This window comes from Rhipicephalus microplus, chromosome 4 (assembly GCF_043290135.1).
Source record: "Rhipicephalus microplus isolate Deutch F79 chromosome 4, USDA_Rmic, whole genome shotgun sequence".
NCBI classification, from domain to species: Eukaryota; Metazoa; Arthropoda; class Arachnida; order Ixodida; family Ixodidae; genus Rhipicephalus; species Rhipicephalus microplus.
Window position 1 is genome coordinate 102,027,324 of NC_134703.1, and position 24,038 is coordinate 102,051,361.

General features: G+C 42.7%; 1 protein-coding gene across 1 annotated transcript; it reads right to left on the bottom strand.

The window, feature by feature from the left end:
- Positions 1-735: 735 nt before the first annotated feature.
- On the bottom strand, positions 736-23,510 carry LOC142814526 (follistatin-related protein 1-like). Its single transcript, XM_075893370.1, has 11 exons — positions 23,222-23,510; positions 23,062-23,103; positions 22,835-22,859; positions 22,484-22,711; positions 21,967-22,008; positions 21,371-21,435; positions 18,556-18,716; positions 11,434-11,546; positions 5,978-6,041; positions 3,238-3,308; positions 736-944 (listed from the first exon to the last, which is right to left on the bottom strand). The coding sequence occupies exons 1-11, from the start codon at positions 23,234-23,236 to the stop codon at positions 907-909; spliced, it is 864 nt and encodes a 287-aa protein (XP_075749485.1). The 5' UTR covers positions 23,237-23,510; the 3' UTR covers positions 736-906.
- Positions 23,511-24,038: the final 528 nt, after the last annotated feature.

Below are 24,038 nucleotides of genomic sequence, written 5' to 3' on the forward strand. Positions count from 1 at the left end.
CACAGACATGCATCTGCTTGTGAACACAGTGAAAATAACTCCCGCTGCTTCGAAATGCAGTGACAGTAACTTTCATGCTTTGCAAACTCAGGCCTCCTGTATAAATGCTTCACAATACAATATGAAATATTCCAGTAATGCATGGTACAAGCGTACATTGTCATCGGGCATCAGAACATGAGATTACCATAATGACCTCATGGTTTAAAGCCAGGCACACACATTGCTTCGCCTATACCCTTAAGGCCACATAATGAGTGAATATCAAGCCCGAAAAGACTTCATGCACTAAGTGTTTGAAATAGGCACAATACTGCTATAGCATTCAACTCTTGAAGGCGAAGCTCAAGGATCCCTCAATATTTTTTATTATACCAGTGGTAATTGGATGTGATGCAAGGATTATTTCCAAAATGTGTGCATTTTAGCATTTTGCAAGTGCTAAGTTGACTTTTGGGTGCTGCTAATCAATGAGGTCAAATGTTTTGGCATTTGAGCCATGCTTTCATGCCACGAAAGTTCCTACTTCGAATTCCTGCTTTGTGTAAATGCGTGTCATTGTGTTGATAGCATAATGCAGACAGTTGGGCTAGTTACTTGTTCACTTTTCACGGAAGATTATATGTACACCAAAAGTGGCACCATAAAAAAAAAATGTGTTCCTTCTTCCGGCACCACATTCTGTCAACAGCATTGGTAACATGTTGCCAAGATTTCACAGAAGAAAGCAAAATGTTACACGCATATATGTAGAAGATTTATTCAACAGTATAAATGTTATACAAACTGCTGAAAAATGTAAATGTCCATATTTTTCTCAAACGTAACGTTGGTTGAAATGTACATAACACACTGTTTGAACTGTCAAGTTGATCAGAGGCAAGTTCTTAAGCATCACAGGTACATTTAATCTGAAATATTGTTATTTTTCTTGTGATGGTGACCTGCAAGAACAAGTGTAGGAGAATATTAATATGCAGCTACTAAAGGACATCAAACATCTCAGGACAGATCACATTTACTGGAGAGAATATTATGGAGTAACTTGATGAGATTGTGCTCATGGCAAGGTAATATCTATAATTTGCACAAGTATACAGCAGTTCACATTATAATATATGAAAATTCGAATGCATCGTAAAAATTTGCATACTAATGAGTAGAGAAAATTAAAACATTTCAAATTTTAATTCATACACTCAAACTAGAAAAAGTATAAATTTTACAAAGCAAGACAAGTAATTTTGTAATAAAGTTAAACTCGCTTATCATGAACCTCCATATAACGAATTCCTTCTTATAACGAAGTCTTTCTATTCCCTATGCTACTCCATAAAAGCACATGTATTAGCGACCTCTATGCAACAAAGTAACAACGGGAGGCATCCTTGATATAACGAATTTTCGTCACAGAAAACATAAGAATTTTGCCCGGATTTTGTCATTTTGGCACGAGCATGCATCTTTTGCGTTGGCCCCACCGCAGACAAAGCACAAAGCGGCGACGGTGTGCTCGTGGCCCCGGCAACTTCCAGGCGAGAGAGAGTGCATGCGCAGATATGTTCTCCCCCTTCCTCCAAACCAAAAAGCAAAAAGAAAACTACTCTTGTTGGCAGTGCCATGCTTTCAGTTAGCGTCAGGAATGTGGGGCGGCACTGCATACGAAGGGCGCTTTACAGAATAGTTTTCCGCGGTATCCGTGTCGTTCGCCCTCCGTTTTTGACGTGTGCCCGCGCATGGTTACACTGCGTGCACATGGTGTGGCGCCTGACGAAGCTCAACTGTTTTCTTTTTCCTTTTTTTTTTATTAAGCGTGGACAATTGTGTTGTCTCTACCGAGGGGATGTCAGATTAGGCGCTGATGGAAACTTTCCAACAATACAGTGACAATGCCGGATCTTCGAAAATCGACTTGTCGCACGCTTTGATTAGCACTGGCAACAACATGACAGCTTGTTGAATGCAATGAAATGAATGCGATATCAACAAATTGTATAATGTTATACGAAGTAAGGCTGGCAGCTATCTCTTTTGGATTTGATATCGGGGAGCTGCAACAAAACCCTGACACAAGCAAATACTGCCACTCCAGGGATAAATACTCTTTTCACACATTCTGTTCGCGTTGAAAGCGCACCGATGCCTGCCGAGATAGCACGTGCCCCAGTGATCACAAGCACGCCCTTAAAATCAATGTTTATTGTTGCGACTCGAGAACACATCTACCCCGCCCCGCCACCCAGCGTTTTTTCATGCTCGTTCAAGACTGGTGGCTTCCTTTCTGTTTGAGGCATTTGTCGGCAGTTCTAACACGCGGGGGGGATGTTATTGTTTGCACTGTCCAGGCAATAGAGATGGGCTGGCTCTCTTGATCTCTGATTCAACAGTGCTCACACCCTTTTACCCGCTCTTAAAAGCTACAATGCGCGGGGGCATGTTATCAATTTGGACTTGTTACGAAACATGGCGGTGACGGCAAGAACCCACCGAAAGTGTCCATATAATTGTTATTGAAATAATAATGCAGTTTTTTACGGCTAAATAAGTCTTTTGGGTTACCTCTGCCTTCAGTTCTGCAATAATAATGCAGCTTTTTACGGCTAAGTAAGTCGTTTGGGTTAGCTCTGCCTTTAGTTCTTCCCCCTTTTTTTAAGTTATGCATTAATTTTTTGAAATTTTTGTACTGAACCTGCACATGATAAAATCTTTATAACGAATTTTTCCGGGAATTTGCCAATTTCGTTATGTCCAAGTTTAATTGTACTTATATATTTTAGAAAATGTTTCATACATGCCACAATTTATAGCTAGGTGGATATAGTTGGTATATCAATAACTGTCAATTTGTCATTGAAAAATTTCAGATCTTGTGAACATTTAAATCATGAGAAGCAATGTTAAGAGGGTCTTACTTTCTTTGGACACATTGTTTCAATTACAGAATTTCTAATAGCCTATTACAGCAACTTTTACAGTGAAGCAGTGCGTGAATACCAATACCATTTGACCATCAAATCAAACTGGATATAAATTGTGCAAATTTTTTAAATGAAGAAAACGTTTTACATCTTATGCTTCCCCGTGAATAATTGACAGACAGAAGTACGAACTGGGAGCTTACAATTAGGCTCTCTTGACTCGCAATCAGTGCTCAGTGACAGAAATATGCACGCAAGAAGAACACATTTATGCGTCAATCTCAAACCAGTAAAGCACCTCAAATGTGTACAGTCTCACCTTTCTTGTGCTTGGGTGCCTTCGATTCACAGGGCAGGCTAACGCAGGACCAGTTGCCACCAGCACAGACGCTGAAATGTTTGTACAGAATGAGAAATCTCGGTTATAACAGACCGGCAATTATGGTACAAGATGAAGCTTAATCAAGGAATTGCTATACACCCAAGGCCAGGATGATGCGACAAGTCCATCATGATTATTTTCATTTTCATGCTTCACCGGTGGTTCTCTGCCAATGTTAGCACTTTCGGCATGTTGTGAAGCAGAGGGCATTAAAATGAAGTGAAAAGAGTCAAAAGAATCTTTACACTGCGCTGGCTGAAATGTCTTGGTATGCATCTGCATGACCGTAAATAGTTACACATACTACATAGGACGAGCGGAAATTAGAAAGCATTAATGACCATTGCAATGGTAACGGTGTGTGGTTCGTCATGGCGCAAGGGTCGTGTGACGACCAAAGAGGGTCAGTAGATGGGACAAGAGATTTGGACAATGGGTATGGTGACTGGCTGTATAGGGGCCTAAAGTTCCTCAAGCTGAAGGTTGGCAAAACATAGGTATATTAACATGAAATGTGTACCGTGAAAATGAGCGGCAAACGGTTCTGATGACAAAGCTATAGAGAGATGATCGAGCACGAACGTCTCTTCAATGCCCTTGTCTCCAAGTGTCACGAGACAGGTGCTTTGTAATTCATCTACCACAGCAACAACCTCTCTTCAGAGATCATGCTACAGATACCAGGGTAAATCGGGTGAAAACTATGAACGTCTTTCAAGAATAACAACTGATATTCGGAAAGTGGATCCCTATTGATGCACATCGATATATGAAGCATTATGTGCTCTCAATAGGGTGACGGCAAGTACCTTTTTTTAAGAGAGTGTAATTCCTCGTGATTAAAATGTGGAGAACGGTAAGTGGCTCACCACATTTCTTGCACATGGGAGGATCACTACCGGACAGACTGTATTAACATGCACTGTGTGTGTGTCCAGTTCTTTGGCTTGCATGTGTTACTTCTGTATGGCGTGACTTTGATACTGGTGGCTAATTACCAAGGGTTCGTTCGATAGCGAGTAGTTTATCTTGTGTGGAATCACAACAATGTAGTACACAGGAGAGAGAGAGAGATAAATAGAGAGGAAAGGCAGGGAAGTTAACCAAGCTTGGCTTGGTTGGCTACCCTACACTTGGGGTGGGGGAAAAGGAGAATAATAGAACGGAAAGAGATAGAAAAGAAGAGGAGTAAGAAAGAGAAGCATGAATAGTCCACAGGAAACTTCATGCAACTATACTACCTTAAATCAGTATTGGCCGATTTCAGATAGATGGTGTCTATTAGACCTGAGTACATTTTGTATCATTATTTTTGTTGTGCTTTTTTCATAGAAGATAGAAGGATGTATAAACTGAACAATACCATCCCACAATCTGGTGACAGTTTACGTCCCTCCCGTGATATACATCTAGTGATGGTCATCTTCCATGTATGAAAAGTCAATTCATTCTGCTTTTTATTTATGTATTAAGTAAAATATTTGGTGCTGTAGTTTTTTTTAGCAAATGAGAAGCAACATAACTTTCAAAAAACAGTTATTTTTTCCCATTATGGAAAGCGTTTAGGAGCTTTTCAATACCTGCAAACCCACACCACCAAAGTCGCGTAAGAAGCGGTGGGTTTTGCAAGCTGATGTATACAGCTTTTTTCTTGGCATCCGGTCTCTCTTGTATTCATGAAGTCAAATTATTATTTTGTCTGTTGTCATGCTGCCATTTACGTGGTGTCTCCCAGGCTGGCGGTAACCATCAATGACATTTTAGCAGCGCACCAACTGTTCTGCATCCTCATTTCTTTAACTTTGTCTTAAAAATGCATTTACTGTATTGCGAGAAAGAAAAGGAAAGTGCATTTTACGCTGACAAATCAAAATTCTTATGAAAAAAGCATGGTCTAAATAAAGCTTTGAGGCATTCGCAAAATTAAGACATAAAAGCTGTACAAGCATAGGTGTACAATATACCCAATTTAGTCTTCCACTAAGATGTCACGTCTGTCTTCTACATAAATTGTGCATCAAACTCTCACTAAAGTAAACGTGCCGTTTTAAATATGCCTGGTAGCAAGGCCACTGTGCGAATTTCCATTGCAGTTATCCTTTTATTGCTTCATATTGAAATGTTGTTGGCAAGTATAAATTTTAAGCACAGAAAGAACTTCAACAGTTACCACTGCGGGTACTTCATTGGTGCAGAAGTAGCAGACTTCTGCAAATTGATGAGGTGGCAAAGTGGTAGTTATGGCAGATTCACAAGGTTCAGTGACATTTCTCCTTCCACAATGAAATTTAATATATAGCCATAACAATCACTTTACTTCTTTCACTTGCAGATAGGAAGTCATGACACCTGGGCTCAGGTGATTACAGCAGGAATACACTACGCAAAACATAAGAATGCTGTCATGAAGAAAATTTTTCTCTGAAGTTTGGTCGGCGACATATGCTACTGCAGCCTTCTGTAGCATCACCATATACATTAAATATCTGATGGACTTGCTTCACATTCTTTCACCTCTCAACATGTTTCTTAAAGCTAGTAGGAAAATATACTCATGCTCTATGTTTTCTTCCTCCGGTGCCAAAAATTTTCCTGACTAAATTAGCCCTAGTGCATATTTAAGCGCCACAAGCCGGCAGTGTATGCATACAGCTCTTGTCGATCAATATTTACGTACCAGTTGCTGCAGTCAATCATTATTTCGTCGCCGTCTTTGTAATAGCGGTCCTCCAAAGGGCAACCTGCAAGAATTCAGAGAAACGTTCGAAACACTGGGCCTTTTTTAAAACACAGTTTCAAATCTATTTGAGCAGCAAAGAGAACCAGGCGCTTGTTCACTAACATGCATAAACAGCAATAATCAGTAGCAAACAGAACCACATTAATTAACAGCAATAAACAGCAGTCTTGCACAAATAAACACATGCAGAATTACATATGAGAATACTTAGTGCCACTTAGCTTTAGAGCAGAAGCCATATTCAATCAGTGCCATCAATGATTGTTGACGAATATTGATTAGAATATTGATTAGATTATTGATAAATATTGGGTTGCAACTTCTGATTAACTCCATTACTGTGCCAGTACAATGTACTTCACCAGACGAGAAATAAAACTAACTTCTTTTTCCTTCATATCGACTACCTGTTGACAAGCTGGCTATTGCCATATTTCAGAAAATGATGCAAAAGCTCCACACAAAGTCGTATGCACCATTCACGTGAAGAAACACCACAGCTTGCCACAGCTGTAACACTTCCCTTGATACAATCATGCATGCAATACCAACAACTCTTGCAGCTTCAAAAAAAAAAAAAAACTCATTTTCTGCCCGCAGCTACAGTTTCTGGGTTTCAATTTTCCCACTACCGTACTACAATTTCATCTTAAGGGGAGATTCGACTTGAAGAAACTTTTTTGTAATATTCACTCTAGAGAAATGAAACTTGAGCTGTTCAGATAACTTTTTATGCTGATTTCAAATATATGATTAGTCTGTGTGCAAGCAGCATATCTTTTGTTCTGCAAGATGACAAAGTAAAAACTAAGCCTTTTGCACCCCATCTTTCCATCACTAAACTTTCATAATTTTTACTATTGATACTTCAGAATGTTTCCAATGAAGTGTACAATGCAGAAAACTAACTGGGAAGTGCAAACAGATTATGTAATAGACGAGAAAAAAACGTTGACTCAATAAAGTCCATATTTTGCTCCTACCCTAGTAAAGGTTTTTCATTGAATTTTTATTTATTAGAAATAATGAAACATAAACAAGATAAATGCATTTCTCATACTTTGGAAAAAAATTTGGACAAAATTTCATGCAGATCTGAGCTCCAGAAGTACCCCAAAAAGGGGGGCACATTGAAAAAAATGGCAGGATCTGTGTTCTGAGAAAACAGTTTCGAAGTTAAAATTGATTGTTCATTTATAAAAGATGCCATTAAATGCGATGAAATTTGCACACAAAAAAGAACAATCTTTCTTATAGTGGCCACTGCGGCTAAAATTCGCCAGCACCACCAGTTTGTCCCTCGCAACTTTTTGGCGCTGACCCCTCAAAAACATTTCACTCAGAGACAGAGCCATAAAACGCTTGCCAAACTTCTTTCACTCCATCTGGCAGAGCCTTGTGCTGACTGCAAGCTAGGCAGAAGTTCAACAGGACTTCAAAATCTAAACAAAGTCAATTGTCGAGGAACACGACAGTGCCGATGCCATTGTGGCTCTTGTGGCCGTGTTTGTGCCACGTATCGTCGTACATAACCGATGTCGTCCTTGCTAACTTCCTTCACTGCGAGCTCTCTCAACTTCGCGAGATTGGCACAGATGGCACTCATTGCCGCATGACGGACTTCCTGGCTGATGGCTAGTAATCACTTATGATACACTGGCTTTTGCAAGCCAAGAATCGCCACAAATTAGGCCAGCTGCTCATGACCTATTCCTACAGAGAGCTCCACTACACAAGTTTTCACATCGACAGCGTATATGTCACGTGAGCTACGGCTTTCTTCATCCATAATGAAGATGAACACACAAGAATAGGGTTGTTCAGCAGTGCTGCTCGACGAGACAGGCCCTGCAAGTAGGCTTCATAGCACATACAGGCGCGCTGTGGCCAATGGCGGTCCCCAATCTGTACCACGCGATATATAAGGCAGTCCCAGCGCTCGAAAAACAAGGCAAAAGTGTGCTTTTTTGATCATTACTTGCACGGCAGCAGCATAGAAAACTGCCGTTATTTGAAAAGTGAGGCTCGGCTCTTTGCTTCTTGCGACCAACAATGGCAAGTGGCGGCGCTTTGTCAGCAGCAAGGTGCTTGAAGACTGCACACTTTCGGCCTTTAGACAGTCACTTTGTGCTCTTTAGATGCAATTTTAGAGCAAGGCCAGTTGAGCCTCGACATATATATATTTTTTTTTTTCAGAACAGTAGAGGTACTAATCTTATAAAAACAGATTAAAAAAATTGGAATTTTTCTGAAAACTCGCGTTTTTTGAACCACGTCTCCCTTTAGGGCAATTAAGTTTAGAGACTAAGTTGTGTGACGTCACAAACAAGCGCTCAGAAAAAGAGCGCGCCACCGAATTCTGGCGACAGTGACGATACCAAGCGCCAAAGAGATGCCTCAAGGTCAACTCTAAAGAAGAAAAACAAACATCCAAAGACTCCCAGGGCGCCCCGTCTCTCCCCCTCGGAAGCGTAGTTTCGCCGACCAACCTCCTAACACCGGCCGTCGAGCAAGCAATGGAAAGATCTGGAAGGAAAGGGGGGTGGTGATGTAGAGTTGCGTCGCGTGCCATGAACGGTCTTCGAAACATCTCGCTCTTTCCCTAGCCTTGGGTGTGCATCGCGCTGACGAAATGATTAGAATTTTCCGGAGTATAGTGCAAAAGGTATTTAAGGGAACAGCGGAGAGTGGTGTCAGGAGAAGAAGAAAGTTTGAGCCAGTATGCGTAGGGCTTTCCACCATGTCGGCGAAGGCTTTTGTCATCAGAGACAAAGCAGGAGATGACAGTTTATGCCAGTGTGCGTAGATAGGCAGGAGATGAAGGAAGGATTGTGCAAGTGTGCGTAGGGTCATTCCGCCATGTCGGCGAAGGCTGAAAGAGCAGGCAATGAAGAGGGTTTCCACCTGAGGGGTAAAGACTTGTGCTACAAGCAGAAGAGTGTGTCTACCGCCAGGGAGTGAAGACACGTTGCAGCAACTGCGCGTAGGAAGCTGATGAGTTACCGGCGAAGAATTTTAATGCCAAAGGAAGACACGAGGTTTCCTGGAAGAGAAACTTCGGGGGCAGCGGACCGACAACAGCGTTGGACCTTGAGTGAGGGACTTTTGGAAGAGTATCATTCAGACTTTGCTCCAACGACTTTGAACTGAACGAGTTTTCGAACACTTTAGTCTTTAAGTGTCTTGCTTGTTTGATGCATGTGTTTGCATTGTAGCCCGTATTGTTGTTCGTGTCCATTGTTTTTAGTGTAGCTAATTGTATTGGGTAGTCAATTGTTTGATTGGTGAAATATTGTACTGAACTATTACAGAGTGTGCATGATGGTGTATCGTTTGATCTGCCATACTTGAGAATACAATTTTTGTTTTGTTTATCAACTCTTGGCTCCGACTCGTTCTTTGGACCACAGCCGGCGTCCACTGCCAAGCCAAATAGGGCCACATTTAAATTGTCCGCGCTTTCGTGGTGCAGTTCGGGGGGCCGATACTTCGGCCCTTGGAATTAGCTTGGCGATCCCCTCCCTAATTAATAGGACCTGTGACAGACGTGAAACCAGTACACTGCACAAAACTATTTGACTGATGCTTGTATCGAAACGAAAGCATCATGACCGAGGTTGCACCTGCGACTTTGAACTCAACGGTAGAAAGACATGACCAGTGGGGCACCATTGTGGTAACAGCCAGTGGTCATGAAGCTTGCAAACGAAATGCAAGAAGGGTATTACAGCTAGCACACTTCGTTAAAGGCGACTTCCAATTCCATGAATGCAAAATAATGTTCTGGTTCTATAGACCATACCAAGAAAGTGCTGCTTAGCATGTAGCAGTGATTTCTTGTGGCAGGCTTCTCTCATTGATCATGAAGTACAAAGCAAAGTTCCATCCTAAGGAATGGTGTAATATGGGCAATTACAGAAGTTTAATTAAAAAGCCTCATGTAGTTTTTCAATAATGAGCCACTTAACATACTAAAATGATGAGATGTTCCAAACAAATGTGCTAAGATGAGCTTTTACAGAATGGGACCTGTGGAAAAGGATACGAAAATGCTTAAAAAGGCACCCAATCTAGCAACAAGGTGTGCATTTCATGACTTAAATTGACAATTTAACATGCTTATTGCAAAAAAACAAATAATAATGATAATTAAAGCTCATGGTGGAAAAAGATTGGAATACCAAAGAAAAGTGTATGATTAAAGCTTTTTGATTATATTTGTTTTTTTAATAAATAAAAACAGGTTAGGCAGACAAGTTAAACTACATATATCAGCGTTACTACACCTAACCACGAATCGATTACTTACACAATTAGAGAATGCATGTGCAGGACTGAGGCATTCAGAATTTTTTTTTTTTTTCTACACACAATTTCACACTAGAATCACTTAATCAACTATACCATCTAACGCTTGTTATCTGATGCGACATGACAGGATTATCTTTCCTTACAACTGATACCTGACCTGTACGAATGTCACTAGTACAAAGTTATACAATTGGTAACCACTTCCCTACAATGCTTTGGGCACTGAATGTACTGTTAAAGGGACACTAAAGGCAAATATTGAATCGATGTTGATTGCTGAAATAGCAATCTACAAATTTCGTAGTGCTACTTTAGTGCCAAGGAAGTGCTTATTTTGAAATAAAATCACCTTTAAGTGGTCCGCGTCACGTGAGCACACATCAAATTACCCGCCTCAAGTGGAACCGTTCACGTAACTGTTCCCGTGCACACCGTTGACCAGTTTTACTGCGCATCTGCCAACCCTATGATAGCAGCAGAACGAAACTAGCGGGAACCACAGCAGCAACAACGCCGACTGAACAATTTCCTGCCATGGCCTCCAAAATTGCCAGCATGCTTGGTTCACCTGCACCCTGCTAGACGGCACGACCTGTCCAGATTAACCAGGCGAAAATTAAACTTTTGAGCTACTCTTGCCATTTCACATAGTAATGTCTGGCAGTTCTTTTTTCCATGAATCAAACAGAAATGAACAGGCAGCATTTCATTACATCTCCTAATGCATGGAAGGTTTTTCATTTCGTGGAGCTAGTTCGATTACTTGTGAGTAATAGTATGCAGCAAGTCTTATGTCATCGGAATCACTTTGCGAATGTCTTACTCGTGGCGCATGTGTTCTCATGCATTTACATTAATTTTTCAGTAAGTAGGGCACTGCTGTTGATAATATTGTCATTTTGGACGTTACCATACATTGAGCTTTCACTCGGACTTAAATTGCTATTTGACTTTGGTGTTCCTTTAACAAAACTAACTGCACAACGCAACAAGGCTGGAGCAAGTGACAACAGCCATCACCAAGACCTTGGCAGAATATTTAACTAGACAATAAAGAGGTGCAATGGTAAGTAAGTGCTTACTTTTGACAGGCGGGCGATAAGATGGCCGCATGAAGCTCTGAAACTCTCGTCGAGAAAGCAGCCAATCTGAGTTCTTGTCTGCAGCCTCTACCATGGCATCAATGCAGAGTGTTCTGTGGAAGGAAGGAGGGAATGTGTGCTTCTAAAGCACCCTAACTGTGGACGTACAAGTTTTCTATAATTAAAATGTCTGTTTTAATGCTTGTCCATATTTAATCTCTGGTAAACACATTAATTGCCTGCACTGAATGAAAACGTGCAGTTACGGCAAATATATGAGGCAAACGGTCTCTTCAACAAACAACAAAAGTGCCATACCGGTAGGTTTTAATAGCCTAAATATAGTATGTAAATGCACAGGCTCTTATCAACACTGAAACAGTTAAATGCAACAATAGCCACTGCAGCGATTTATAGAATTCTTACTGCAGGAATCCAAAAGCCTCACAAATCAGTATCAGCATAAATTAAATACATTCTCACAAAAATGAAAGTACAGTAGACTCCTGTTAAACGAAACCTGAAGGGACCAGGAAAATGTCTTGTTCAACGCGAGTTTTGTTTACTCAGAGATAAACAGGGGTGCATAAATCAAGTACAAAAGCAATCATACTAGAAATAGTTGTTCAGTTTAAGCGGCAATATCGCTCAAGAAAGTTTTGGTCACTGAGAGTCCACTGTAACTGGAATGTGTCTTTTGTGCAACTCCATGGGAACATGGCATAAGCCTTTGTCTGCCTAAATTAAAGCTACTGTGAAGCGGGAGCTGCACCACTTGTGGCACGGCTATGGTAATTGTTATAAACATCAGGCAAATAACGATGCATGCTAGTCACAGTCTGCTTGTTGGTGTTCCACTTGACGCCAAGGGTAAACTTGAACCCAACTTTAACAACTAAAATGTGGGTCACATGTCAAAATAATACTGTTGTGAGGCCAGTCAGAGAGGAAGACAATGAAATAATGTTGACCACATGGGGCCCCTGAAAAAGCACCACAACTTATTATGTTCGCACAGCATGCCACCGTTGATGATGATATATGGTGTTTTTTGGCGCAAGGGCCATTTGATGGCCAAAGAGCGCCAGTTCATGGGACAAAGAATGTGGACAATGATTGTGATTAGCGGCTGTATAAGGGCCATAAAATTCCTCGCAACAAGGCAGGTAAAAACATACAAGTAATAAAATCATGACCATGCCGTGAAAGGTGTGTGTGGTGTGAATAGGTGACAAAAGTTGGTGATAATTAAAAACAATGGTGGACATGTCTGGCATTAGCACAAGTGCCTCACTCATTCATACCCTTGCGTCCAAGGGCCGTGAGGCAAGTGCTTTCTTGGGTAGCCACCGCAGCAAAAACCTCTCTGGAGAGGTTGTGCTACGGAATGCCCGGGTATACGATATGAAAACTATGAAGTGCTTTTAAAAACGCTAACAAGGATTTATGACTAAAAAGCAGTTCCCTACCGACGAACATTGCAGGGTGTAACGGTATACGTTGTCGGTAGGGTAATGGAAAATGTTGTTTTCTTATAGTTTCTAATTGTTTACATTGAATTAAAACGTGAAGAACTGTTAATGCCTCACCACATTTATCACACAATGGTGGATCACCACCGGACAAAAGATGTGTGTGTGTTGTGTATGTGTGTCCTATCCTGAGTCTTGTTAGTGTTACCTCTATTAGACGTGATTTTGATACTGGTGGCCAATGGCCAAGGTGTGGCTTGATAACGTGTAGTTTGTTTTGTGTGTGTGTATCCCACTTGCTCTGCCAGTAGTCCCTGAGGTTTTGTTTGAGAGACGGCTTAAGATCAAGGGCCGGGATTGATATGGATGTAATGGCGGTGCTCTCATGGATGAATGCAGCGAGCTGATCCGCCCTCACATTGCCTTGGATCTCACGGTGCCCTGGCACCCAGCACACTACAACATGTTGTTTGAGTGTGTAGAGTGAGCATAAAATGGAGTAAAGTGAAACGAGGACAGGGTTTTTTTGTTTTTTAAGACTGTGCAGAGCCGTTACCACACTGAGGGAGTCTGTATAAATTACTGTTTTTTGTAATTGTGATTGTTTGATGTGTTTAGCTGCCACAAGTATCGCGTAAGCTTCCGCTGTGAAAATACTTGTGCCTGGATGTAGAGGGCCAGCATCCGAAAAGGAAGGGCCAACAGCAGCGTAGGACACAGAAAAGTTAGACTTAGAGGCATCTGTAAAAAACTCAGGACGTGTGTATTTGTGTTGAAGTTCCAAGAAGTATGTTCGAATATGGGCAATAGGCGCATGTTTCGTAACTTCTAGGAAAGACACATCGCAATCTATAGTCTGCCACTGCCACGGTGGCGGGTATGCTACAGGAGCCATTAAACTGTGTTCGAGTGACACTCCAGTGTCCTCAGCTAGACCCTTCAGGCGAACTGAGAAGGGCTGCCTCATTGAAGGCCTGTTTTGAAAAAGAATGGAGCTCGACAAGTCATTAATAGTAGAGTATGAGGGGTGCCTCTTGTCTGCTTTCACCTTAAGGAAATATACAAAGGACATGTAGGTTCTTTGCAGATGAAGCGACCACTCATTTGACTCAACGTAAAGGCTTTCTACGGGGCTGGTGCGAAAAGCCCCCGTAGAAAGGCGGATGCCCGAATGGTGCACGGGATCCAGCATCTTCAAAGCACTTTGAGTCGCAGACTGATAAACAATGGCCCCATAATCTAAGCGGGTGCGAATTAGGCTTCTATACAGGTTCATGGGGCATTTCCTGTCACTACCCCACGTAGTACGTGACAACACTCTTATAACATTCATGGCTTTTAAACATTTTGTTTTTAAATACTTTATGTGGGGTACGAAGGTCAACTTGTTGTCCAAGATTAAGGCTAAGAATTTATGCTCGGCTTTGACGGACAGACGTTGCCCGTCAGTCGAATGTCAGATTCCGAGTGCATGCCTCTCTTTCGAGAGAACAAGACACACGTGCTTTTTTGTGGGTTAAGTCGAAATCCGTTTTCATCTGCCCATTTGGAGACCTTATTTAAACCGAGCTGAACCTGCCGCTCACACATGGCCAAGTTGCATGACTTGAAGCCAAGCTGAACGTCGTCGACATATGTACAATAGAACATATTGCGGGGAATGGACAAGTGCAAAGAATTCATTTTAATAATAAAAAGTGTGCAACTAAGCACACCACCTTGTGGCACGCCTGTTTCCTGGACAAATGTTTGAGAGAGCACACTGCCCAGACGGACACGGAATGTCCGGTTCGACAGGTAACTTTCAATTATATGAAACATTCTTCCGCGCACACCAAGGTGGGACAGGTCTCTTAGAATTCCGAAACGCCATGTTGTATCATAAGCCTTTTCGATATCGAGGAACACAGAGAGAAAATATTGTTTATAGACGAAGGCGTCTCTGATCTGTGCCTCGATACAAACAAGGTGGTCTGTGGTGGATCTACTTTCTCGAAACCCGCACTGAAATGGCTCGAGCAAATTATTTGTTTCAAGAAAATTTACAAGTTGACAGTTTATCATTTTTTCGAAGACTTTGCACAAGCAGCTTGTAAGTGCTATAGGCCTATAACTCGAGGGTAAAGAAGCGTCCTTGCCCTCTTTCAAAATGGGAATAACAATAGCCTCTTTCCAGGAGGTAGGAATAGTGCCAGAAGACCAAATAGCATTGTACAAACAAAGTAAAGTCTTTCGGGTTTCGTTTGGTAGGTTTTTTAACATTTCATACACTACACGGTCAGAACCTGGGGCAGAAGTGCTGCAGGAGTTTAGAGATGTTCGGAGCTCCGCTAGACTGAAAGCTTGGTTATATGCCTCGTATCTAGTGGATTTGTGTTTGAGTTTCTGCTTTTCTATTCTTGTTCTGTATTTTTGGAAAGTGTCAGTATAGTGGGACGAGCTAGATACCCGTTCAAATTGTGCCCCGAGGAAGTTTGCCTGATCTTCCAAGGTATCACCTTGAGTGTTTACGAGTGGAAGTGTGTGTACTTGTTTCCCTGCTATCCTACCGACCATGTTCCAGACTTTGGCCTCTTGTGTGTATGAATTGATCCCTGACAAAAACTTCTGCCAGCTTTCTCTTCTGGCCTGCCGACGCGTTCTCCTAGCTTGAGACTTTATTTTCTTGAAGGTGTCAAGATTTTCGGCTGTCGGTGAGTTCCGAAGCAGCCTCCAAGCTCTGTTTTGCTGTTTGCGTGCGTTTCGGCATTCGGAATTCCACCATGGCACACGCCGTTTTCCAGGGTGTCCATTTGTTTGTGGGATGCATTTTGGTGCAGCATCAATCAAAAACGCTGTGAAGAAGTTGACAGCAACATCAATGTTCAAAGTACATATGTCATTCCAACCTAGACGAGCGATGGTATAAAACTGCTTCCAGTCGGCTCTGTTTATGAGCCACTTGGGAACACGTGGTGGACACTCAGTTACTGTATTTGTGCTCAAAACTACGGGGAAGTGGTCACTTCCGTACAGATTACTGCTGACTTTCCACTGCAGTAGAGTCACAAGAGATGGAGATACTATGCTTAGGTCTATGGAGGAGTAGGTGTTATTGGCGAGGTTATAATAGGTTGGTTCTTTTCGATTTAGGAGACACGCGCTCGACGAGAGAAGGAACTGTTCGATCAGTCGACCTCGCGCGTCATACCGAGAGTCACCCCATAGCCTGCTATGCGCATTAAAGTCTCCAAGGAGAACATAAGGTTCCGGAAGTTCATCAATTAAAGAGTGTAAATCGCGTTTTTGCAGCTGATAGCTAGGAGGAATGTATATAGTGCAGATTGTGATCAGTTTATCAAAAAGAACCGCTCGAACAGCCACTGCCTCAAGGGATGTTTGGAGTTTTAAGTGTGTGCATGCAATTCCTTGATTCACTATGATGGCAACACCTCCGGATGATGTCATGGCATCATCACGGTCCTTTCGAAAAATAACGTATTTACGAAGAAAATTTGTGTGTTTTGAATTAAGGTGTGTTTCTTGTACACACAGCACTTTTGGTGAGTGTTCGTGTAAGAGTTCTTGGATGTCGTCAAGGTTTCTGAGAAGGCCCCTGACGTTCCATTGTATAATTTGAGTGTTCATGGTGAATGTAAAATAATGCTGTGTGTACGAAAAGCGAGTGGCTGTTTAGACGGGGAGTTTGAGTTTACTTAACAGGGCCGTCACCAGGCCCTGTTATTTGCTTTTTTGTTTTCTTGGCGCGCTCCAGGGAGCCACGTCGCTCTTTCAGCACCAAGGGTGCCGACGTATCCATTGCCTCCTCGGAGGCACTGGATGCCCGCACGTGCGGGCTGTTAGTTCGGATTTTGGGCCTCGTCTGGTGAGGGGAGGCCTTGAGACCCGAAGACTCTGGAGTCTCCGGTCTCTGTTTGGGAGTAGGTGGTGTAGCCTGGGCTACAGCCGCCTTGGGGGCAGGTGCCACAACCGCCGGCTCGGTATGCGCGGGGCGAAGGAGTGGCGAGGGCTGGTGCGGCGGTGCCCCCTGACGCGCCGCATCAGCGTATGTAGGTCCATAAAATGGAGCAACTCTTCGCCGTGCTTTCTTAAACGTAATGTTCTCCACCTTCAATGTAATTATTTCTTTTTCTTTTTTCCAGTACGTGCAGGAGCGTGAGTATGCGGCATGGTTTCCTTCGCAGTTTGCACAGTGTGGCGGTTGTTTGCAGTTCTCAGAGACGTGGCCTAGTACTCCACATTGTGCACAAGTCTGGCGACCACGACAGGTTTTAGAGCCATGGCCATACCTCTGGCATTGGAAGCAACGACGAGGGTTTGGTATGTATGGCCTGATAGATGTCTTTGTGTACCCTGTTTGAATAGATTCCGGAAGTTTACTGGATGCAAATGTGAGTATTAAGTGTTTTGTCGGTGTTTCCTTATTGTCTCTTCTGATGATGATTCTCTGTACATTAGTGACATTTTGGCTCTTCCACCCCTCCAAAAGTTCAGTCTCAGTCAAGTCAAGTAAGTCCATGTCAGATACCACTCCGCGAGTTGTGTTCATTGATCTATGTGGTGTTATGGTTATTGGTATGCCACCAAAATCTGAAAGATGGTCTAGCTTTTTAAATTGTTCTTTGTCACGGATTTCAAGGAGAAGGTCTCCACTAGCCATTTTGGTTACCTTGTATCCTGTGCCAAGAGTTTCGGTAAGACATCTAGAAACTAGGAAAGGAGAGAGGGTCCTGGCTTGCTTTTCAGTTTTTTCACAGTGAATGACGTGGAAATGGGGAAAAGTTTCTGTTGGCTGGTTGAAGAAATTTATGTCGTCGGTGCGTACCCGCTTTAAGCCGGTACGATCAGACAGAAGAGGGAATGCTCCATGCATGCCGGTCTTATTTTTGTTCAGCAGCGTTGGCGGCCACCCACCACGGAGCCCAACAAGGGGACGCTGCAAGTCTGCAGGTGCTGAAAGCTTGCAGTCGTCAGCCATACAACACTGCCATAACCCAATGCGCCTAGACCAAGGTAGGCTATTTGCACAGGGTTAACCCTTGCCGCCAGGAAAAATGGAAGTAAACAGAAGAGAGTAGAAGACAGGACAGATAGATAGTGAGAGATAAAGACGAAGATGTAGGCAGAGAGAGATAGGAAAAGGCGACTGCCGATTTCCCCTGGGTGGGTCAGCCCAGGGGTGCCGTCTACGTGAAGCCGGGGCCAAAGGGGTGTGTTGCCTCTGCCGGGGGGCCTTAAAGGTCCAATCACCCAGCGTCGGCTCAACCCCCAGGATCCCCTTTTCCCCGGACACGGCAAAGCCACGCACGGCTAGGCGTGGGAGGGAGTAGAAACTCCCCCGTTAGCTCGGGTCCGTGGTGTCGCTACACACCAAACGCCTACTTGCGCAGGCGCCCCTGCGGGCCAGCATGCCACCGTTTACTCCTGATCACTTAGAAATGTTATGAATGGCCACATGCCTTGGAGTTCTGCTATTCTTCTCTGCTGAAGTCTTAGATTACACCACTGACTAGGACGTGTCAACATGAGATCTTAATCCGAATCTATAAACTGTTTCTCAAACAGAGCACGAACAAAATACAGATAGTAAGAACTAATTATGGCAACTATGCAAAGAGGTAGGGTTTGAAGTAAAAAGCCCCAGTCTTACGCAGCCAGTTCTCCTCTGTGCTTGAGCCACGAATGGAACATTGTGTTGTTTCGCCGCACACACTTTGAAAGCTCGTGCGTGCTCAGGAAATCATCAGCGTCACGATCACAGGTGTCAAAAACGTCATCCACAACTCTTGGGTAGTGCCTGTCGTGCGAAACCTGGTGTCAAAAAGAAAAGCATTACTACTTTGTAGACATTTTCAAATAACCTCTATGAAGACATATGAAAAATGGCAGCCCAAATAATTGTGTTCCCCAGCAGAGGAACATAGTGGAACATAGTGGAACATTTTCACAAGTAAGCAGTTATGCCCACCATTTATACGAATCTCGATGCAGATAGAAAACTTATCACGCCAGTGCACGCTCTCTTCATTTTTCTTGCTTCGCTTTCTGAACACGTAGCGCCAGCGTGTACACTCCCGCAGTACCAATTGGTCTGGCGCGAGATGTAATGACTAGCTGGGTGAGAGAATGAATGCAGAGAAACAAATAGAAAGAAAAAAAAAGAGGCAGAGAAAGAAAGGGAAGAAAAAAGAGAAAAAAAAACAAGAAACAGGCTTCACGACAAAAGAGAAAGAAAGTGACACAAAGGATGAGAAATACAGAGGAAGCAAGCAATAGATAGATAGAGAGAAAGGGAATGAAAAAAAAATTGCGAGAAAGACTGATTTGATTGATATGTGGGGTTTAATGTCCGAAAACCACCATATTATTATGAGAGACGCTGTAGTGGAGGGCACCGGAAATTTCGTCCACCTAGGGTTCTTAAACGTGCACCCAAATCTGAGCACACGAGCCTACAACATTTCCCCCTTGCGAGAAAGACAGAGAAATTTTAAGAAATAGCTAGAAACAAAGTCACACAATGGAACCCTATTGATTACAGAGACACCCAGTTGAACCCGATCTATTATTTAGGAAATACTTGTGACTGACAATGTTATCACTTGAGCACTTGATGCATTGGTGTGTGAACACGCGCGTGCCTGGTCGAGTCAGGACCATCAGAGTGCCAACCAGCTCTGCTACGTCCCAGCCTTGCGCGACTCTTTGCAGCAAGCAGTGCAACTTTTTCATTTAAAAAGTTAGAATAGCTGCTGCAACTAGCCGATTTGCTCAATCCCCTTAAAATGTATGTGTCCTAGATTATCCAGTTGTGGATACACCTCCAGAGTAAAGTCCAAAGACAAGACATTCAAATACATCAAAAAAGAAGCTTTTGATGGGATTTCATGGGATTTTTCTTTCCTGTGCTGATAATGCAAGCCCTGCTTTTTACGTCGAGGAATCTGGTAATGGAAAGCCTTTAATGCAGATACAAAGAATACTGTTGCCAGAGTACTGCATACACAGCGTTAGGTAAATAGATTAAGGGGCATTCAAGAAGATTGCAGAAAGGTACCACACATTTAGAACAAACACAAGTGAAAGGCATCGAGATGAGAGCAAGTCTACAGTCGACACTCGTTATTTCATACTCGAAGGGACCACTCAATTCTGTTTGAATTATCAAAAGTTTTCAGATATGACTGTGGGTGAGGTCACATCCCACATTATGATTAGGTATTGATTTTATCAGATTTAAAATGTGAAATCTAAGTGCACGCAACAAACAGAAAGCAGAGTAGCGAGGTCCACAAGCTCATCGGTCATTTACTGCTGACCAGACCTTTTAAAGAAATGGTGAATTGGGAACTGCTTTTTTACTATATGTGCCTTCAGCACTAAGTTCTCTATACCAGTTGAGAAGCATCACGGTTTACCATGCGTATGCTTCGTTTCAAACATTTGTTTACGAGCAAAGCCTTTTTCCTTGAAGGCATTAGGCACTTATTTCTCATTTTTAGACTTAGGATTATAGAAGCAAGTAAATTTTGAAATACTAGTGGAGAGCAGCCGGTATTTTCTGGTATGGAACTGCAAAAATGAATAATGATTACCTGATGGAGTTTGAATTGAGAGGCTTTTAAATACATTGAAAGAATAGAGGGCCAACCAAAAAGTTGAATTTTGTTTGAGTTAACCGAAAGTACGATTTATCATAGTTTGGATTATCATGAGTCTACTATAGTTAGAAAGATGTGATTAGCTTGTTCACAGTTCTAATACGGAAAACTTCCCGAACTTCTGCTAAGCTAATAAAGGCGAGATTCCCATGTTTTGATCGCAGAGCTCTACTACTGTAGCGCAGCGTCAGTAGGCATTTAGCTGCAGTCTTAAAGGCACCATGCACATATTAAGTCACCGTACACCACCAACAGATCGCTCGAGCTTCGACCAACTTTTCCCGTGGACCATACATTTTTATATTTTTATACTCCGGTAAAATCTTGTATACTATACAGAAAAAAAAACATTCTACTACAACTAAAGAGTTGCATGCTTTTCTTGATGCCCATGGTGTGTAACTGTTCTAAATTTATGGCAACAATGATACAAAATTCATGAACACCCCTACCCCTTGCAGTGTTACAAGTGTTACAGAGATTACCTGATAGAAAAACAAGCAATGCCCCACATACGTAATGCAGAGGTTCTGGGTGTGGTTCCCTTTCGTGGCAAGTCATTATTTTGGACACTTTCGTTCTGCTTTATTATAACACTACTGCAAATATGCTCTATGATACCTTATGCTTTTCTTGGTCTCGTACAGTTGTGGCTATTAAAAACAGGTTCCTCTACCTATCTGGCATGTCGTTCAAGCATAGCTAGTGTTCCGATTTTCTAGTGAAAGTGCACAAGGCATGACTAGCAAGAGTTTTCCTTATACATGTGGGTAATGCCTCTACTTGAATAACACTATTACTGACCTCAGATTCCAGAAGTTCCACAAAGTGCCCTCGAATACGATCCCTTTCATGTTGGAAGCAAACAACTACAAGGAGAAAATATGGCACCCTTCAGATATCAAATGGTACGGCCCTCACATGCACATATCTGTTATAGATTGCTTTATAATACTGTCTTTCATAAAAGCTATTTATTTTAATTCAGGAATTGCTTCTTGAATCCTACAAGCATGCAAGAACAATAAAAATGATCAAGTCATTTACATTAACTGATATAACTGCGACCTTGCACACATACAGAAAGCTATCAAGCAGTACTGAACAGCCAACAAATTGCTTGCTTTGACATCATGACAGTGATTCTAATGCATTGTTTCATCATTCTGTCAGCCATTATATACCCAAATATAACATCAGTTATAATGTAGCATAGCATAATTCAAGACAAATCTAACATAATATTATATTTTCAATAAGTGAAGTATTTACACACCCCTTACTTTCGGTTGTAAATGTGAAACCATTCATGTTCATACATGCCACTCTGATAATGTTTCATGCAGCCAGGAATGAAATGATAAAAATCCAACTCTGAATTGCTGTACCAAGCATGTTACCTGGTTTTTGGTGGTACTTGTGGTGAGACAGCTTGACTTTGGCTGGAAAAAAAAAAGTGAAAATAATATCAACACGCTACGAAACAGTTTGGCAAGATCATTTGCCTTTCCTACGTTGCTATTATTTCAAAGAAAAGGCAACAGCCTGCTAGCTCTAAAGTTCCTTAAAAGGTTTTTGAAAGATCTGCTCGACAGGGCTGAATCCAATTAGCAAGCTCAACTCAATCATTACTACAGCATGTGAAAATTTGTTTTAAAACAGGGTGGTACCAGGATATTTTTACGGGGGGGGGGGGGGGAGGGCACTCATGACAAGTGCTTTCAGGGGGGATAAGGTGGCTAGGTATTCATACATTGTGTTAAACATTTGTTTGCTCATGGAATAGGGTGGAGGCTGGTGGAACTTTGGTCTTGGGGGAGGGGTGAGTGGGAGGCTGCTGCACCCAGCTGGCGCTGCCTCTGTAAATTCCCAAGTTCCCGATTGAGAACACTTCCGCACGCGACTAAAAATGCTTACATTTCTTGCAGAGTCCCTTGTGCTTGATGGATATGTGTTTTTGCCGGACGCATGCGTCTTTGTGGAGCTGGCAATGGTTATCGTACGTCAGTCCGTTAGTTCCGCAAACGGGTTTGTAGTGGGGCGGACAGTGCTGAACACACTGGCACGACGCTAGGCCGTTGTCCAGTATCCGGCAAACTCTTCCGGGGCGGCATATCACAGAGGCACAGATGTCCAGCTCACTGTCTGAAAAGCGGGACAGGCCGGCAAACGGAGGAAATCAGCCCGTGCGACCGAGAAACCAAGTCCACAGCAAAGTTTAACAGACTCAAGGGCAAAGAAATTATGAGAAACTGCATGTGCCCTTACCTGTGAAGTCATCTTTAAGTGGCACCTGTGCAAATGGAAGAACTGTTATTAGTGTTTCCGTTTTCGCGACACCAAAAACTACGGACATATGTTCCGGACACAAGGCCACACGTTCTCCTTTTCCTTTCTTTTTTTTTTTTAACCATGTGCACACACGTAAGATAGAAACGAAGTTCAACAGTGGATAGCTCAAAGTTCACAAACTTTGCACACGCCCATACACTCACCAATGCAGCGGATGCCCAGTGAGCGAAGAAAAGGAACCACGCCTGAAGCGAATGAAGCAAACAACGTTGAATCATGCGTCCGGCACAGTTACGCAAAAAGTTTTTCTAACTTTCGCTAACTTCGCGTTCGTCGCTCGCATGGCTCTAGAAGTCTACTTACGTGTGAGAGCCTCATCGTGGGTGTTGCCAAGCGTCTCAGGAGCGAGTGCAGCCGCTCATGCGATCGCCAGCAATCAAATTGAGTGCGGCTCGGATAGACGATCGCACGGTCCCGCAACGGAAACCATACCTCTCAGCATCCGCTGTATCAGATTGAGAAATAAAAGGCAAACGCCTCACGAATTGCGCTGGTGGCGCCATCCTTGGCCGACGACCAGTACTGTTGGCGTTTCTTCTATGGCCCCGAAGCACCGCCGAGCTTCTACGCATGTTTTCGCTGCCGGCGTGCAGTTATGGAGGCTATGATTTTTCTTGCGTTTTGGAAGCACAAAACGAAGGAAACGGTGTAGGTGCGCGTTCACATGAAGTGATCACTATGCAGCATACACCGATTTGAAACCAATCTCTTCCTGATACTGTCTACGGGTGCAATGACGAAAGTTACATATCTTGTCGCACCTCCCTGACGTGTACACCTATCGCAGGAAGTTACTCAGATTCTCGTGTTGCAGTTGCATGCATACATGATGCTCTCGTCAGGGTAAACGTGCGGCCGGTATCATAGTGCAGACCAACGAAAGGAGCTTGAGTAGCAGCCGGCCACAGTACGTTTATTTTCATATTATCGTAGGCCAAGGTAAAACTGAATGTTATAATCCAAAGATATCGCATACTCAATAAAAGCGCTCTACAAGTGTCAGGGAGAAAATCTCAAACTTTGGCATGCAGCTACTGAAAGTATACACAGCTTATATTTTGACAAGTTATTGTTTGATCTTATATTCGATCGTGGAAGATTCGAAGAAACATTAAGAGCA